General features: G+C 43.3%; 1 protein-coding gene across 1 annotated transcript; it reads right to left on the bottom strand.

Moving 5' to 3' along the window:
* Nucleotides 1–14,079: 14,079 nt before the first annotated feature.
* Nucleotides 14,080–15,300, bottom strand: LOC118922644 (phosphatidylinositol 3,4,5-trisphosphate 3-phosphatase TPTE2-like). The gene is given in 4 exon segments (XM_057503235.1): nt 14,080–14,348; nt 14,351–14,414; nt 14,417–15,102; nt 15,105–15,300. Coding segments are annotated over 4 exon segments (1,200 nt in total). The 5' UTR covers nt 15,286–15,300.
* Nucleotides 15,301–20,245: the final 4,945 nt, after the last annotated feature.

Genomic DNA, 20,245 nt, shown 5'->3' with positions numbered 1-20,245 from the left:
TCCAGTGCAGAGTGGGTGCTTGATTCTATTTGATTCCAGGAAGCAGCCAGTACCTCCCAGCTACACCCATGGCATAGTGCCTTTAAAACTGATTTTCTGGTTGTTTGTACCCATCTGCATTCATCTCCATTTTCCAGAGAGGAACGTATCTAAAGGCCTAGTCACAAGGAGTGGCCGGCCCCCTTTTAGGCCAGATTAAACTCATTTCCATCCTGCAGATGAATGTTACCAAAGGTGCTGTTTGCATGGGAAGTCTGCTAAGCCCCAACCCAGCAACTGAAACATATCTACACCTCTATCCCTTCCAACTCCAGAGGCACATACTCCTGACATGCCCCAAACTGTCACAACCTTCCATCCTACTAAGTTCCAGGATTCTCTGGCTGGGAGGCTGCAGAAAGGATGACGTACATAGGTTTCTCATAAGCCAGGGTCTTAAAATGGTGCTTACAGTTACTGATGAAAGTGGTTACATAGCACTACCTCCTGCTACAGGGTCATTGTACAAGTTCTCCACACACACACACACACCTACATTCTCCAACCTCCTCCCGTCAGATCTCAGCTCCAATGTTGCTACCTCAGAGAAACCTTCCCTGTCCCTGTGTTTCATTGTGTCACCTACTAGATGGTCTCATAGCAAAGCATCGTACATTCTGCCTTTCTTGCACTCATCATAGTTTATAGTTATGCATGTTTTTGCTTTTGCCCCCCATCAGACTATAAGTTTGTGAGGGTTGGGACCATGTCTACCTTTGTGCACTCTGTCCAGTGCTCAGCACAGCACCTAGAACTGACAGTGCTCAGTATTTTTTAATGAATGAATGAAGAATGGACATTTGGGTTGAAGCAGTAGAGTACTGACTAAGAGAGTGAGCTTTGGAGTCAAACCCAGCTATATGACCTTGGATAGTAATATAACCTCTCTGTACCATTTCCCTGTCTGTAAAATGGAACTGATAATACCACCTATCTAATAGGATTCTTGAAAAAAATCAAATGAGTTACTCTTCATGAAGACTTCAAACAAAGCCAGACTCGTGGTGAGTCCTCAACATATATTATCTATTATCATGACTACTATTTCCTACTCTTTTGACCAGTGGAAGTATTGCTGTAATGAGTATTCTTTCACATATATCTTGACACGCCTTTTAGTATTGGCAATAGGTGAGATTTCTGGAAGTTGAATTGTTGCATAAGAAGGTTAATTTATTTGGAATTAATTTTTGTGTATGGAGTAAGAGAAATCTGATTTTGTGCTTTTCCAAATGAAGAGTTGTTGGGAGGCCAATGCCCCTGCGGGTTTCTGGGTCAGCAGAAATTAGACTTTCAGACATGGAGTCAGGGAGGGCAAGCACATCCTTCACTTGGGTATAAGTTACCTTGACAGGAAGTTTTCACAGTTCCCTGTGGTCTTCCTTATCCCTGTGAGGCTCCCCCAGGGCTGCAGAGACTAGGATTATGGGAATTTTCTATATCTCCTCTGCTGGAGCTTTTATTCCAATACTGTGGGAAGTCATGTCATTAGCACAATAGCTCCCAACCCTGCCCTACATGACACTGTAAACAACTCCCAGGCAGGGATTGGTGGTTCAGAGGGCGTGGAGTACACAGTTAGCCAATAACATCTTTACTTGGTTTGCTTGCCATGTTGCACTGAATACAGGTTAAGCTTTTACCTCCTTAGTATTATTCCAGAGCAATCCAGACTGGTTTACAGAATAATATAAAGTAACTAAGGGAGGGTGATATTGATTAATCTTTTTAGATGACCCACTTTATCTGTTTTTTGAAGGTCTGGTTTTTCTAAGAGTGCTTTCCTTACATCACATAGTACCAGTTTTGTACTAGTGGTAAATTTCTCTTAGGGGTTTGCAGTTACTCACTAGCTTTTAGCCTTCAGTCTTTGATGTTTATTGTCAAGCAAAGTTTCTGTACTGCTCTTCTTTATTTGTTTATTTACTTATAATATAACCATCTTATTGAGATGTAATGGATATACTATATAATTCACCCAGCTAAATTGTACAATTCAATGGTTTTTTAGTATGTTTGCAGTTGAACAACCATCACCACAATCAATCTTAGAACATCTCCATCGTGCTGAAAAGAAATCCCATACCTATTAGCAATCACTGCAATTTCCCTCCAACCCTCCTTGTCATAGACAACCACTGACCTACTTTCCGTTCATATAGATGTGCCTATTCTACACATTTCATATAAAAGGGATTATACAATATGTGGTCTTTTATGACTGGCTTCTTTCACTTAGCGTTATGTTTTCAAGTATTGTTTCATAATGTCTCAGTACTCCACTCCTTTTTATTGCCACATAACATTCCATTATATGGATATACCACCTTTAATTTATCCATTCATAAGTTTGTGGACTTGGTTTATATCTATGTCTTGGCTATTATGAATAATGCTACTATGAATATTTATGTATAAGTTTTTGTGTGGACATGTGTTTTTATTTATCTTGAGTACATACCTAGAAGTGGAATTCCTGATAACTCTACATTTAACCTTTGAGGACCTGCCAAACTGTTTTGCGAAGCACCTGCACGATTTCACATTCCCACCAGCAGTGTATGAGGATTCCAATTCCTCCACTCTGACTGTCTGTCTTGTTTATTATAATCATCCTCTAATGGTGGGTGTGAAGTTGGCATCTCATTGTGGTTTTGATTTCTATTTCCCTGATGTCTAACCCTATACTGCATCTTGAACCCTTAAATACTCTCTTTTGTCTCTCCTTGGAGCTACTCTGGCTAGAGTTGTGATAAGTTTCATACTTATTTTTTCCCTGAAGATCCAGAAACCCACAAAATGAGACAATGTGCCACATGAAGGTTATTATTCTGGCAGAAGTGGTGGGACTTAAACAGAACCTCAGGAGGAAAGAAGCATCTAGAATGCATGTGACTCATGACCAAAAAAAAACCAGTTACTTAGATATCTCGACCAACCATATAATCCTCATTACAGGTATTACAAAACTCAGAACTAAATCAGTAAATGGACCTTTTTCTAGAAACCCCCATTGATTATTAACTCCTAGTGTCTTGTCTAAAGAGAAAGTTAACGGGTCCTTTCTGGCACAAAAATGCTGCCTGGAGTCTAGAAGTTCTGTATGAACAAACATGTGCAGACTTAAATGAAAAATGGTAAGAGTAGGTAGGTGAGGAGGAAATCCCAAGACTGTATTTAGAACAAATATTGCCAAACTTAGGGCCAGAGGACCTCTAGGACTCAGGTGTCTCAGAGAATGACCTGTAAGGGGGAAAAAAAGAGAAAACAAATAGTGAGTTAATAAAAGATGAAAGGGAAATGGGAGAAAAAGTCAATACTTTTTTATCCGTGTGTGGGGGCCAACCTGAGTTTAAGGAGAACTGGAGAAAGCCTTGACTGTGGCAAGTAATACAATAACCACAGCCACCTTTTATTCCAGCACATTGCATGAAAAGCACAGGCTGTGCGTCGTGGGGGCTATTACATTCACTCCTCAGAGCCTCCCTCCCCCATTTTACAAGTGAGCAAAATGAGGCCCAGGAGTTTTGTAACCTTTCCACAGTCCATGGGTGGCCTCTGAAACCAAGCCTTTCTGGATCTTAGCCACTCAGAACTCTGCTTGCTTCTGTGAGGCAATGGACCACAGAGGGAATATTCTAGTTCGAGTAGAAGTTAGGTGGAACTGAGAAATAACTGAGAAGGTTTACTCAGAAAGCCAAGAGAACGACCCAGTTAGGCGAGGCCAGACTCAGAGAACTACATGAAAGAATTCAGACTGAGGATTCTCTCAAAAAGAAAGAGAAAAAAAAAAAAGGACTAAGTCTTACAAAGACTTAGGTGGTCTTCCTAACTGTAGAGGAAAATCAGTTGCCTACCTCCCACCCAGGTATGAATCACATGTGAGCAGCCATCTTGCCATGCCCTTAGCAACCCAAGAAGCTTCCCATCTGAAGTTGAGTAGGATTGTTACTCTCAAGACTGGTGATGCTACGTTTTCCTTAGAGGACTAAGGAGAATTTCTAGAAACAATGAAAAGAAAAAGACTGTGCACAGATCACGGGAAGATGGCGGTGTGAGTAGTTCAGAGGAAATCTCCTCCCCAAAACATATATATTTATGAAAATACAATAAATACAACTATTCCTAAAAGAGACACCAGTGGATGCAGTACAACAGCCAGGACACATCTACATCTGTGAGAACTCAACATACATGAAGGGGGTAAGATACAAGCCGCAGCCAGGCGGGACCCAAATGCTTCCCCACCCCAAAACCCGGCGGGAAGAAAGGAGTTGGAACGGGGAGGGAGTGAAAGCCCAGGACTGCTAAACAACCAGCTCTAGAAATCCGCACCCGGAGCACAGACACAAGGTGCATGGGGTGCTGGATATTAGAGAAATGAAAAAGCAAAACCTGCAAGCAGGTCCCTGCAACCGGCGCCCCTGAGACAAAAGAAAAGCGAGTGCTTTCTTCAAGTCTTAAAGAGACAGGGACCCTATAGCTGGAAAAAGTTGTCCCGGCACACTTAGCCAGCAGCTGGGAATCCCGGGGAACCTTAGGTGCCCTAAACCCCAGGGAGGCAGCGCAGCTCTGAAGCCCCTCACGACACTAAGCAGCCTGCCAGTCGTTCCTCCAACTGGCGCGGACCCCAACACACCGGCCCAGTAGCGGGAGAGTGGCAGTGCATGCTGGGGGCAGCAGCGCCAGAAGGGACGGGGAGCGGATCATGTGCACCAATGGTGCCAGAGGGGACCAGGAGAGGCTTGTGCCAGCCTGCAGCAGCGGCGACCGAACAGCCCGGGTGCGGCTCACACACACTGGCGGCAGTGGAGCCAGAGGAGTAAGGGAGAGGTCCGTGCAGGAGAGCCCTGTGCACACCTGCAGTGGAGCCAGAGGGAGCAGGCATGCTCCCAGCAGCCGACTGGAATCCCAGCCCAATGCACAGCCACCCTGGCCCGACCCAAAGGCTGCTACTGGTACACAGCTGCCTGGCAGGGGTGCTGCTATCACAGAGGAGCGCACCTGGCATGCCTGCCACTCCCCACAGGGCTCCGCACTGCTCTGACGGAGACCCCACCCACAGCAGCTTAGGGGATTAACCTGGTGGCTGCTCCAGGAGTGCGGGTAACTGACACAGACAGCGGAGAAGGGCAAGGCATCCAGCAAGCAGGAAAGGACTTTCTTCTCCCAGATGACACACCCACAACCTGTCTACAGCCACCACTATCACCATGAAAAGGCAAAAAAATTTAGTCCAGTCCAAGACAGTTCAGACAACACCTGAGAGAGAATCTGCAGAGACAGACCTAACCAGTGTCCCTGAAAAAGAATTCAAAATAAAAATCATAAACATGCTGACAGAGATGCAGAGAAACATGCAAGAGCTAAGGGATGAAGTCCAGAGGGAGATTACAGATGTCCGGAGGGAGATTACAGAAGTGAAACAAACTCTGGAAGGATTTGTAAGCAGAATGGATAAGATGCAAGAGGCCACTGATGGAATAGAAACACAGGAATGCATAGAAGCTGATGCAGAGAGAGATTAAAGGATCTCCAGGAATGAAACAATATTAAGAGAACTGTGTGACCAATCCAAAAGGAACAATATCTGCATTATAGGGGTACCAGAAGAAGAAGAGAAAGAAAAAGGGATAGAACGTCTCTTTGAAGAAATAATTGCTGAGAACTTCCCCAAACTGGGGGAGGAAATAGTTGCTCAGGCTACCGAAGCACACAGAACTCCCGAGAGACAGGACCCAAAGAGGACAACACCAAGACACATAATAATTAAAATAGCAAAGATCAAGGACAAGGACAGTATTAAAGGCAGCCAGAGAGAGAAAAAAGGTCACCTACAAAGGAAAACCCATCAGGCTATGATCAGACTTCTCAACAGAAACCTTACAGTCCAGAAGAGAATGGCATGATATATTTAATGCAATGAAACAGAAGGGCCTTGAACCAAGGATACTGTACCCAGCACGATTATCACTTAAATATAATGGAGGGATTAAACAATTCCCAGACAAGCAAAAGTTGAGGGAATTTGCCTCCCACAAACCACCTCTACAGGGTATCTTAGAGGGACTGCTCTAGATGGGAGCACTCCTAAAAAGAGCACAGAACAAAATACCCAACATATGAAGAATGGAGGAGGAGGAAAAAGAAGGGAGAGAAATAATCATCAGACTGTGTTTATAACAGCTCATTAAGCAAGTGAGGTCAGACAGTAAGGTAGTAAACAAGCTAACCTTGAGCCTTTGGTAACCACGAATCTAAAGCCTGCAAGGGCAATAAGTACATATCTTTCAATAATCATCCTAAAAGTAAATGGACTGAATGCACCAATCAAAAGACACAGAGTAATAGAATGGATAAAAAAGCAAGACCCATCTATATGCTGCTTACAAGAGACTCACCTCAAACCCAAAGACATGCACAGATTAAAAGTCAAGGGATGGAAAAAGATATTTCATGCAAACAACAGAGAGAAAAAAGCAGGTGTTGCAATACTAGTATCAAACAAAATAGACTTCAAAATAAAGAAAGTAACAAGAGATAAAGAAGGACATTACATAATGATAAAGGGCTCAGTCCAACAAGAGGATATAACCATTATAAACATATATGCCTCTCAATACAGGAGCACCAGCATATGTGAAACAAATACTAACAGAATTAAAGGAGGAAATAGAATGCAATGCATTCTATCAGACAGAAAATAAGTAAGGACACAGAGGCACTGAACAACACACTAGAACAGATGGACCTAATAGACATCTATAGAACTCTACATGCAAAAGCAACAGGATACACATTCTTCTCAAGTGCACATGGAACCTTCTCCAGAATAGACCACATACTAGGCCACAAAAAGAACCTCAGTAAATTCCAAATGTTTGAAATTCTACCAACCAACTTTTCAGACCACAATGGTATAAAACTAGAAATAAATTGTACAAAGAAAGCAAAAAGGCTCACAAACACATGGAGGCTTAACAACATGCTCCTAAATAATCAATGGATCAATGACCAAATTAAAATGGAGATCCAGCAATATGTGGAAACAAATGACAACAACAACACAAAGCCCCAACTTCTGCGGGACGCAGCAAAAGCAGTCTTAAGAGGAAAGTATATAGCAATCCAGGCATATTTAAAGAAGGAAGAACAATCCCAAATGAATGATCTAATGTCAAAATTATCAATATTGGAAAAAGAAGAACAAACGAGGCCTAAGGTCAGCAGAAGGAGGGACATAATAAAGATCAGAGAAGAAATAAATAAAATTGAGAAGAATAAAACAATAGATAAAAATCAATGAAACCAAGAGCTGGTTCTTTGAGAAAATAAACAAAATAGATAAGCCTCTAGCCAAACTTATTAAGAGAAAAAGAGAGTCAACACACATCAACAGAATCAGAAATGAGAAAGAAAAAATCACGACAGACTCCACAGAAATAGAAAGAATTATTAGAGAATACTATGAAAACCTATATGCTAACAAGCTGGAAAACCTGGGAGAAATGGACAACTTCCTAGAAAAATACAACCTTCCAAGACTGACCCAGAAAGAAACAGAAAATCTAAACAAACCAATTACCAGCAATGAAATTGACTCAGTAATCAAAAAACTACCCAAGAACAAAACCCCTGGGCCAGATGGATTTATCTTGGAATTTTATCAGACATACAGAGAAGACATAATACCCATTCTCCTTAAAGTTTTCCAAAAAATAGAGGAGGAGGGGATACTCCCAAACTCATTCTATGAAGCCAACATCACCCTAATACCAAAACCAGACAAAGACCCCACCAAAAAAGAAAACTACAGACCAATATCCCTGATGAACGTAGATGCAAAAATACTCAACGAAATATTAGCAAACCGAATTCAAAAATACATCAAGAGGATCATACACCATGACCAAGTGGGACTCATCCCAGGGATGCAAGGATGGTACAACATTCGAAAATCCATCAACATCATCCACCACATCAATAAAAAGAAAGACAAAAACCACATGATCACCTCCATAGATGTGAAAAAGCATTCAACAAAATTCAACATCCATTCATGATAAAGACTCTCAACAAAATGGGCATAGAGGGCAAGTACCTCAACATAATAAAGGCCATATATGATAAACCCACAGCTAACATCATACTGAACAGCGAGAGGCTGAAACCTTTTCCTCTGAGATCGGGAACAAGACAGGGATTCCCACTCTCCCTGCTGTTATTCAACATAGTGCTGGAGGTCCTAGCCATGGCAATCAGACAAAACAAAGAAATACAAGGAATCCAGATTGGTAAAGAAGAAGTCAAACTGTCACTATTTGCAGATGACATGATATTGTACATAAAATACCCTAAAGACTCCACTGCAAAACTACTAGAACTGATATCGGAATTCAGCAAAGTTACAGGATACAAAATTAACACACAGAAATCTGTAGCTTTCCTATACACTAACAATGAACTAATAGAAAGAGAAATCAGAAAAACAATTCCATTCACAATAGCATCAAAAAGAATAAAATACCTAAAAATAAACCTAACCAAGGAAGTGAAAGACCTATACCCTGAAAACTACAAGACACTCTTAAGAGAAATTAAAGAGGACACTAACAAATGGAAACTCATTCCATGCTCCTGGTTAGGAAGAATTAATATCATCAAAATGGCCATCCTGCCCAAAGCAATATACAGATTCGATGCAATCCCTATCAAATTACCAACAGCATTCTTCAATGAACTGGAACAAATAGTTCAAAAATTCATATGGCACTGCCAAAGACCCCGAATAGCCAAAGCAATCCTGAGAAGGAAGAATAAAGTGGGGGGGATCTCGCTCCCCAACTTCAAGCTCTACTACACAGCCACAGTAATCAAGACAATTTGGTACTGGCACAAGAACAGACCCACAGACCAGTGGAACGGAATAGAGACTCCAGACATTAACCAAAACATATATGGCCAATTAATATATGATAAAGGAGCCATGGACATACAATGGGGAAATGACAGTCTCTTCAACAGATGGTGCTGGCAAAACTGGACAACTACATGTAAGAGAATGAAACTGGATCACTGTCTAACCCCATACACAAAAGTAAATTCAAAATGGATCAAAGACTTGAATGTAAGTCATGAAACCATAAAACTCTTAGAAAAAAACATAAGCAAAAATCTCATGGACATAAACATGAGTGACTTCTTCATGAACATATCTCCCCGGGCAAGGGAAACAAAGGCAAAAATGAACAAGTGGGACTATATCAAGCTAAAAAGCTTCTGTACAGCAAAGGACACCATCAATAGAACAAAAAGGTATCCTACAGTATGGGAGAATATATTCATAAATGACAGATCCGATAAAGGGTTGACATCCAAGATATATAAAGAGCTCACATGCCTCAACAAACAAAAAGCAAATAATCCAATTAAAAAATGGGCAGAGGAGCTGAATAGACAGTTCTCTAAAGAAGAAATCCAGATGGCCAATAGGCACATGAAAAGATGCTCCACATCGCTAATCATCAGAGAAATGCAAATTAAAACCACAATGAGATATCACCTCACACCAGTAAGGATCGCCATCATCGAAAAGACAAACAACAACAAATGTTGGTGAGGGTGTGGAGAAAGGGGAACCCTCCTACACTGCTGGTGGGAATGTAAATTAGTTCAACTATTGTGGAAAGCAGTATGGAGGTTCCTCAGAATGCTCAAAATAGAAATACCATTTGACCCAGGAATTCCACTTCTAGAAATTAACCCTAAGAATGCAGCATTCCAGTTTGAAAAAGATAGATGCACCCCTATGTTTATCACTGCACTGTTTACAATAGCTAAGATATGGAAGCAACCTAAATGTCCATCAGTAGATGAATGGATAAAGAAGATGTGGTACATATACACAATGGAATATTATTCAGCCATAAGAAGAAAACAAATCCTACCATGTGCAACAACATGGATGCAACTAGAGGGTATTATGCTCAGTGAAAGACAAGTACCAAATGATTTCACTCATATGTGGAGTATAAGAACAAAGGAAAACTGAAGGAACAAAACAGCAGCAGAATCACAGAACCCAAGAATGGACTAACAGTTACAAAAGGGAAAGGGACTGGGGAGGATGGGTGGGAAGGGAGGCATAGGGTGGGGAAAAAGAAAGGGGGCATTAGGATAGCAGGTATAGTGCATGGGGGGCATGGGGGGGGGAGGGATGTGCACAGAGAAGACAAGAAGTGATTTTACAGCATCTTACTACGCAGATGGACAGTGACTGTGAAGGGGTATGTGGGGGGGACTTGGTGAAGGTGGGAGCCTAGTAAACATAATGTTCTTCATGTAATTGTGGATTAATGATACCAAAATAAAAAATAATAAAAATAAAAATAAAAAGACTATGCAGCCAATGTTAGAACTCTAAAGGAAGTCCCTCAGATGATGGGGAATTGACAGTGAAGGGCTTGGCAGGCCTCGTTTTTTCTCCCCAGCTCATAATTTTATAAGGTGTGGCACGACAAAAACTATGACATATCGCATAAAAAAGCCACCAACCCCACCCCCGCCCCATTTCTCGGAGAACATGGCTCAGAACTCTGGGACCTTGGCAGGTTTTGAAGCAGAGCCGGTGCAAGGAAGCATTACGTGGCCTAACAGCTCCTCCCTAAGACTCACGTCTATACGACCGAGAGCCCCAGGAGCCGGGGACTGGCCCGGAGAATGGCAGATTCCTGAACGGCACAGCTTGGGGATCATAAGGATCAAAAGTCTGAGGTGCCTCGGTTGCCGGGCTGTGGAGGTCGGTGGCGGGACGGTGTAGCGGGGCCCCCGGGCCGGCGGCGAACCGCGGGCGGGGGAAAGGCGGCCGGGAGGGCCGACGCCGCTGACGGGCTCGTGTGCAGCGGCAGCGCGCTAAGGAGGCGTCGCCGCCGCCGGGCCCCGGCGCCGCCGCGGGAGGTCGCGCCCGCCTGGCGGCCCGGGCGGTGCTCGGTAAGTTCGCGGCGCCCGCCGAGAGGGCGGCGCTGCAGAAGCGGAGCCGCGGCCGCATTGAGGGCCTGTTTGGCGTGAGCCTGGCTGTTTTGGCGCGGTTGGGGCCGAGGAGCCGCTGCCCGCGCGCATCTGACTGCAGCTCCGCGGCGCGCAGGAGGCGGTGCACAGCGCCTAGCTACACATGCATGGACTACTCTTCAGCACAGCAAAGAAAACTGAATGTAAGAGAGCTGAACTAACAGAAAAACTGCTATCCAGGTCTCGGACTGGCCACTGGGTGGCGCAATGCAGGACAGAACAAATAGCACTGCAGAGGCTTTAAAAACTGACAGCTCACAGAAGGCAGGCTGCAGCTTGCAGCCTCTAGCCTAGTAGATTACCTGCTAGAACAAGGGTAGGATTTAAACAAGACCCAGAGTCTCATAATAATGCAAATGGATACAATACAAAATTACCTGGCATATGAAGAACCAGGAAAATAACTATTCTCATGAGAAAGGCAGACACCAATGCAAGATAACACAAATGTTGGAATTATCTAGCAAAGATTTTAAAACATCTATTATAAAAATGGTTCTGCAGGCAATCACAAATACTTTTAAAAATAATATAAAAATAGAAGGTTTCAACAAAGAAACAGTAGATATTAAAGAATGACACGGAAAGGTTAGAACTGAGAAATTCTATAACCTAAATAAAAACTCACTGGGTAGGCTTAATTTTAAAATGAGCTGGCAGAAGAAAGAGTCAGTGAACTTGAAGACAGAACTGTAGAGTTACCTAATCTGAACAGGAGGAGTAGGGCAGAGTACGGTGCTAAAAAAATATTTGGAGAAATAACAGCTGAAGACTTCTGAAATATGGCAGAAGATGTAAATATTATGATTCAGAAAGCTCAGTGAACACAAACAAAATTAATTCAAAAAACTCCACACCCAAAACAACATAACCGCACTGCTGGAAACTGAAGACAAATAAAAAACCATGAAAGCATCTAGTGAAAAACACATAGGAGAACAACAACTAGAATGAGTACAGATTTCCATCAGAACTCATGGAGGCCAGAGAAATAGCAGAATATTTTTTACATGGTGAAAGAAAAGAACTTCTAACCAAGAAGTCTTCAGTGAAGTTATCCTTTGAGAATGAAAGTGAAATAAAACATTCTTGAAACAAAACTAAAGAGAAATAATTGCCAGTAGCCAGCTCCAAAAGAATTGCTAAAAGTTTATAACATTGTCTGATGGGATTTCAAATGTGTGTACTCATAATTTATGAGATAGCTACAAACAAGAGAGGACCGGACAGATAGAGACCACGGGTAAAGGAACCTGTATGAAAGGAACCTGTGTTCTAAAATTGGTGTGGATTTTAAGTTACGGAGGTGACTGAGTAATGGCATGGAGAAGTCAGTATCATTGAAAGAAGATTTTGATTACTTATATTTCCCAAGAGAAGGGGGCATGCCGTGCCACACAAAGCCAAAGGTGAAGCATTAGGCTTTGATCAGGAGGCAGAAGCAGGAGCCAAAGGGAAAGGCAAAGCAGAGCAGAATAAACAGTTTAAGATTGGTAGTTCCAATAATTCTGTTGGACTTTGGGGTAAAGGAACTACCCTCAGTTGTCTGCTACCTGGCCCTGGCTTGATTCAGAGCAGGGGAAATAGTGGCTTGGAGAAGTGTGTTAGAGAAGGGATAGGTGGGAGTACAGCACTGGGTGAGGAAGTCTCCATACGTATATAAGGAAGGAGAGAGGAAGGATTGTCTTCTTCAGCCACGTCTACTGGAACTCAAAATGTGGGACAGCAATGAAGCACCAGTCCTAAGCTCCTGGACTTTCCCTATCCCCTCAGCCCCGGCTCCAAGCATCATGGAGCTCTCCTCAGCACTAAGCAGCCTGACCCTCCCAGGCTTGGAGGGAGAGCCTCAGGTGAAGGAAAGCATGTTTAATGATACAAGAAATCAAGCTGGCTCCCAAGGTGGAGAGGTGGGATTCAAGCACCTTTGAAAGAGACCCAGTCCATCATGTGACCAGACGCTTCATGAACATGATAATCTGGTATAAATTAGCCCAGCTAGGAAACACCCACTACTTTCCTACAGAATAAACAACCCAGGAGCCCATTGGCCTAGACCCCCTGCAAAATTTCTACCCAGGCTGTGGGCCCAGGGTCCTAGGCTTCCCGCAGTAAGAAGGACCTGCTGCCCCAGGAATGCGTTTGTTAATATCAGATTACAGGACAACAGCTGGATCCAATTAAGCTGCAGAACACTGACAGCAAGGCCTGGTGCCCACCAACACCCCTCAGGAGGGTCTGAGCCTGCCATTCCCTTTTCCACGGAGACTGAGTTGCTGCAACTCACTGGGCCCACCCAGCCCCCTTGTGCCTTCAAAGCAGCCTAGGGAAGGAGAAGTGACCAGACCAACTGTCAGTCCAACCTTTGTTCCTACTGACTTGTGTTCCAAACCATCTCTCAGGTTTTCCAAAACACTGAAGTGATTTCCCCAGGAACATGGTGACAGGAAGCTGCAAGGCTGTCTGCCTACATGGGTTTTTGGGCTCCAGGGGTAACATCTCCATCTCTGCAGAGGGACACATATATAGTCATGCTCCCTCCCCACCCCCACCACACAGGTGTGTGTACACACACATGCCACTCTCTAGCATCAGACTTCCACCATGCCCTGCGCTTGGAAATCCCAGACTCTCAGAGCACGTAGAGTCCACCCCTCACCATCCAGAGAGGGGCAGGGACTTGGCAAAGTTCAGCCAGCAAAGTAGGCCTCTGGTCCCAGTGCATTCCAATGTGAATAAATATTTATTAATGATAATAATAACAATGTTTACTGGATGCCATATTTATTTATTTATTTATTATTTGTGTCTTGTATGCATTTAATAGATTTCCAAAAACATACGTACATGTGTGTAAACAAGGATGCTAGAGGGGAAGTAGGTTCAGAAGATGCAAGGAAGTAGCAGGGATTGTAAGGAACAGGACTCTGTTCTAGAAGGGGGATGGCACTTAATTAGGTACCAACTACGACTTCATCAAAAAATAACCTCAAACGCAAACTCTGGACAGTAGATTTTCCATGTTTGGGGTATATGGAGATTATCCAATTCATTTCTTGAAAGATAAAGCCTGTTACTTTGTATAAAAGATGTATGGAACCAGAAAAAAAATGGGCAATTGTCATAGTATTTAGGAAGATACGAAGAGAGAAACTGCACTTTCACATCATCATACAGAGGTGGACAGCTGGCCAGGTTAATTATTACTCTGTCTACTTCAACATCGTGAGTTATCATATAGTTTTCAGAAGCAGAACAGAAAAAGAAGTTCTTTTTATTGTTGTTATTTGTACTTTTAGATCATTTCTGTTGCCTTTCTAACACCATGAATCGAATAAATAATCAGCTTTTTTATTGTGAGTACTTTTACTGGAGGGAGAGTATAGTTGTAGATATTTTTCACATCCGCAAAATATCCAGCATATCTGCTCTGAGAAGGAGTTTCTATCCCCTGAAATTTAGTGCTGATGCTTCTATCTGTTCGTCATTCTCCAAAGTGATAAAAGCTGTCCTCTGCAGTTTTAAATATTTCACTGGCAATAAAGCAGGCACACACCATAGTTCCAGTTCTGCCTTTGTCTCCCTTACAGCGAATCACAACGATGTTTTCATTATCTTGAGCCATCCACTCATCTACTTCCTTGGTGAATGCCAGCATCTTACTCAGAGAGGGGACATTGTGATCATCAATCATTATTTGTTGGGCCCTATAATGGAAATACTTAGGATCATAATCTCCTTCACTGCATAGATTGTAGACTTGGTAGTAGTTGCGATGCTTGGTATCCAGGAAACGTACAACTTCCTTGATGGGATTCCTATAAAAAGACGCCTTCCCAGAAGATGGAAATGACACGGCAATAATACGTCCAGTAATGTAAATGAGATCTAAGTCAAATCCATCCTTCTTGTATCGCCATTTATTTTCTGAAACCATCCTTCTGGACAGCGTTTCAAGATGTCTTTTTTGATGAGCCAGATGAAAAACTCTTATTAAATGATAAGTTGTAGAAGTTGAAATAAAATTGCCAATCTGGTACTATCTTTAAGAACATTAAAGTCATAAAAAATATAAACAATATCAACCAGTAAAGTTACCACAATAATGACGGCATCTAAAGAGTTAAGTATATCAGAAAAATAAGATTGTATCCCCTCTTCAAATACTTGAAGAATGTCCATTAAAAAAAAAAAAGCAATAGCTAAAGAAATTGAATGAAATGCCAAAGGAGTATACATTGTGTTATCAGTGACACTTGGGTCTGTAATGATTAGGGACAAATTCACAAAGGTCAGCAAAACTCCAAATATTCTGAGTGTGAGAGATGCTACAATTAAGTGCACAGTCCTCTGAATCACACTATCACATGAATCAGGAAAATCGCTGTCTTCACCACCATCGTCAAGCTTGGAAGGTTGTTCTATTTTACTGTCATTCATGGCTCTAACACAGATTACTTTTTCCATCTCACCTGAATCAGAGTTTGCCCTGGAGATTCCCTCAGAGGATACTGCTGTCAATTAACCCAGTGCAGTGTTTGCACCTCGAGAGTCCCTCAGATGCTGCTGTCAAATCACTCAGTGCAGAGTTTTCACTGATGATGTCCTTACTGGTCGCTGATGATTCCAGTCAGAGCTACTGAAGACATTCTGGCTAGAAGACACAGCAAAGGCTGTTAGAGCCTTCTTATCTTCATATGCACTAGGAAATCGATGTCTTTGTCACCATCATCAGGCTTGGAAAGTTGTTCTATTTTACTTCGTTGGCAGCTCCATCAGAGATTACTGATGTCAATTCATCTACATCATTCCCCTTGTTCTCACTGTTGTCAGAGGACCCTAAAGAGTCACCCATAACTTTATTTTTTTCCGAACGCATGAACCAGAGATATAAAGGGCCCTTCTTTAATCTGTGTGTTGTCATCTTGTGGCTGAATTTAATCTAGAATTAATCTGTAAATAGTCTTTACAGGTGGACAGGAACACCAGCTCACACTCAGTGGGAGTAGGAATTCCAAGCTCCGAGGCTTCTGCCTTTTTTTGTTCCAGAGAGGCGGTGCCAAGAACCCGGACAGGCCAAGGTAGAGACAGATTTCTGGGATCCCCTACACTCTACAAGGCCAGGATCCCCTTACCTGGTGCTCCTACTGGCCAGTACTGGAATAGAACTCTGTGTCCATGGCAACCCCAAACAACAGATTCCAGGTGGCCCTGAGATCATACACTTGGTTGGTCTTGAGATCATACACTTGGTTGAGTTTTTTTTTGTTCGTTTTTATTGAGGTATACTTGACATATAACGCTGCATTAATTTCAAGTGTATAACATGTAATTTGATATTTGTATATATTGGGAAATGATCATGACAATAAGCCTAGTTAACATCCATCACCATTAAAAAAATAATAATCTGTGGTGTCTCACTCTGCACTCATCACAAGTTAACTGGGGTAACTTTGGATTCTGACCAGGGGTGGGAGAGTCACACTGCTCCTTCTTTTACAAGCTTCGTGACCATCTGTCCTTGTTTCCTCTGTTGCATTTGTCTCGGGAGAATCCCAAACCATTCCAGTATAGAGCAATCACAGAGTCACGCACTGTCAGAATGAATGGGCACTTAGAGAGCACACAGTCATCACCAAGCACGCTGTTAAAGTGCCTGCCGATGAGCAGATGGGCTTTACGCACGCCGCACAGTCACTGATGTGGCTGGAAGAGTGTGCACCTTTCTGCACCACACCTTTTTTCTGAGAAGCTCTAGGCTTTTCCTAAACAAACATTTAATGTTATATCTTCATTTGAAATGGTGACAGATGGAGATTGGAGGATGGCAGAGTACAGAGAGGCAATGCAGGTTTAGATTTTGAGTGTATCCCCCATCTGACCTCCACCTGAGGGGAGATGTGTCAAGGCCCCACAACCACCTTCATGTTCGGTACTTTGCTAGGACTCACAGGACCTAAGATTTATTACAGGGAAAGGATTCAAAGCAGAATCAACAGAAGGAAAGGTACACAGGGCGAAGTCCAGAGGGACCTGGGAGCAAACTTCCAAGGGTCCTCCCAGGAGTAACACTAGTCACACAGGCTATACTTAATTCCTCCAGCAACGAACTGTGACAGCACGTGTCAAATGCTGCCTACCAGGGAAACTCACTAGAGACTTAGTGCTCAGCATTTTTATTGGGGGCTGGCCACACAGACACCCTCTGCTTAGCACATACCAAAATTCCAGACTTCCAAAAGGAAAACAGATATTCAGCATAAACCACATTGTTCACACAGTTGAGGCACCATGAGCCACCTTTACCATCTAGGGAAAATTTCCTATCTGTACAGGGAACTATCTGCCAGCCAAGTTCCCCAAGTCAGCCAAGGGCCAGCCATGCATAGTAGGTCCTTCAAAGAAAAAGCAATTTCAGCCCCGCTGTGTTAACTCTTTTCTGCACAGAAAGAAAATCCCATTTCACTCTTTATTCTGTTAGAATTTAGCATTGCCTCAATAAGGTAGATGTGATTTCTCATAAGTCCTAGACCCACATTTCTAATAGGTCATCTCTACTAGAATGTCCTAAGATACCTCAAACCCAGTATGTCTAAAACTGAACTCCTGATACCCCACATTCTGCCTCTTTTTCTTGTGTACATTTTCTTATTGACCAGCTCCTCTATCTCTGTTACCAAGCCCAGACTCATGCCACTCATGCACAACATGCCAATAAGTCAAGAGACAAGGTGTTGGGGCAAGGAAAGCAACTTTATTTGGAAAGCCAGCAGACCGAGAAGATGGCGGCCTCATGTCCTAAAGAACCATCTTAACTTAGGGTTGATTTCAAGCTTCTTTTATGTTAGGGAAGGAGGAGCAGGAGGAGGTTGAGGTCAGGAGGTGACAATCAACTCAGACACCCAGACATCAGCAAGGGTCTGAGGAAGGTAGTGACACTCCTTGTCCTTGGTCAGCTGGCTCCAGGCATTCTGTTGACTTGGGTCTGGCCATGGTGTCCCTGGAAGTCCTTGACAATCCAACTGTTACTTTTGCACATACTTCTTTATATCCTCGGGAGTGGCGAGTTTCGGGTAAGGGGCTGTTTGTATCAACCTTAAGCCAAGAGCAAAGTTCCTTTTGATGATTAACAAGCCTACGTGCAGGGTTGCAGGGCTGAGCAGAAGCTTTTTGACCCAAAGAATGAGCAGCAAAGGAGAGAGGGACGATATGAAGGCGAAGAGCCACCTTCTTCACTTGGTTACACTACCACCAAAGTTATTCTTAACTTCTACCTGTTCTACCCTCCATGACTAACTAGTTGCCAAGTCCTATAGTTTCAATTGCCTAAATTTCTTCCAAATTTCTTCCTCCTCCCTCCTGCTGCTTCCTTTGTCCAGCTTTTATCGCCTTGTTCTAGGCAGTCACTTTTTACTGGATCTTCCTCTATAAACACTTTTTTCCCCCCATCCACCATCCAGAATGTCCTGCTGCCAGAGTTCTCTTCAGTTTTTCTTTTTCTTAAAAACTCTCTTTTTTACCCCACATGATTTGGAAGCAGTTTAAGATTCACTAAACTATTTCTTTTATTTGAAAAAGTCACATAGGCACATGGCAAAAAAAAACAAAAAAGCAAAAATCAAATCGGACCGGGACTATGCAGTGGAAAATAAGTTCTCTCATGGTATGCGTATTCCCCGTGTCCTTCCCTAGAGGCTGATGATTCGTTGAGTGCCTTTCCAGAATGTTTCTCTGCCTGCACAAACCTGTGTGTAGGAATATCCTTAAAACACGCATGCTTTCCACCCCTCCCACACCAATGGGACACACCATGCACATGGGTCCACTCTTTGCTCTTTTCACTTTATGTCCTCTGAAAGCTTTCCTTATCTGTACATGCTGATCTCTCTCTTTTTTTTTAAGCTCTGGAGTGTTCTATTGTATGCATGTAATTTGTTTAACCAATTCTCTCTTGATGGATGTTTGAGTCATTTCTAGGATCTTGCTGTTCTAAAGAACCATTTTTGAGGACACAGACCTGATCTCAGGACGTTCCCCAGCTCAGGAATCTTAAGTGACTTCTGCTGTTTACAGCCCTGCCTCTAGCTGGGAATCGGGAATGCAGACAGATCTGCCTAGGGTTCCATGCTGAAAAATGATAATTGAATTGGTAAGTGATTCAAAATTTTTATATTGAAACAATGCAATTTTATTATGGTGTAAAATGTAGAATTCTCATGAATGTTTCAGATGGTGGTAGAAGACTTCAAAAGGAATTCATGGGGGGCGGAGCCAACATGGCGGCGTGAGTAGGACAGTGGGAATCTCCTCCCAAAAACATATATACTTTTGAAAATACAACAAACACAACTAGCCCTAAAAGAGAGACCAGAAGACGCAGGACAGTGGCCAGACTGCAGCTACACCAGCGAGAACCCAGCGACTGGTGAAAGGGGTGAGATACAAGCCCCGGCCCGGCGGGACCCGAGCGCCCCTCCCCCCAGCTCCCGGCGGGAGAACATTAGGCAGAGCGGGAGGGAGACGGAGCCCAGGACTGCCGAACACCCAGTCCCAGCCATCCGGGCCAGAGCGCAGACACAGTATATGCCCAGGGGGCACTGGATACTGGGAGAACAGGGGGTAAGACCTCAGAGCGGGTGCTGAAGCTGATGCCCCTGTGACAAAGAAAAGCGGGGGCTTTTTGAAAGTCTTAAAGGGACAGGGACTTAACAGCTTGACGGAAACAACCCAGGTCACAGTACAGCAGCTGGAAATTACAGGGAAAACCGGGTGCACTAACCCCCTGGGCAACAGCTCTGAGACCCCTCACGGAGGCAAACAGTCAAGCAGCCCCCCCATCCATCACCCCACTGGGCGCTGCGAAAGCAGAGAAGCAGCCTGAGACAAATTCCGCCCACAGAAAGGGAAATTTCTCCCTCCCGGCCAGGCAAGACACAAAGACCCACTCTACACGCAATTACCCAACACAAGCCACTAGGGGTCGCAGTTGCCCCAGTAAAGAAAGGCCAGTAGTAAGTGAAAATTTTGGCCCTCCCAGCTGACAGTCAATAGCACCTGTCAACATGAAAAGGCAAAAAAATATGATTCAGACAAGACTAACCCAGACAGCTTCGGCATCTGCTACATCTTCCCCTGAGAA

Source organism: Manis pentadactyla, chromosome 5 (genome assembly GCF_030020395.1).
Source record: "Manis pentadactyla isolate mManPen7 chromosome 5, mManPen7.hap1, whole genome shotgun sequence".
NCBI classification, from domain to species: Eukaryota; Metazoa; Chordata; class Mammalia; order Pholidota; family Manidae; genus Manis; species Manis pentadactyla.
Note: the sequence above shows the minus strand (reverse complement) of the source record. Positions and strands in the feature narration are given on the sequence as shown.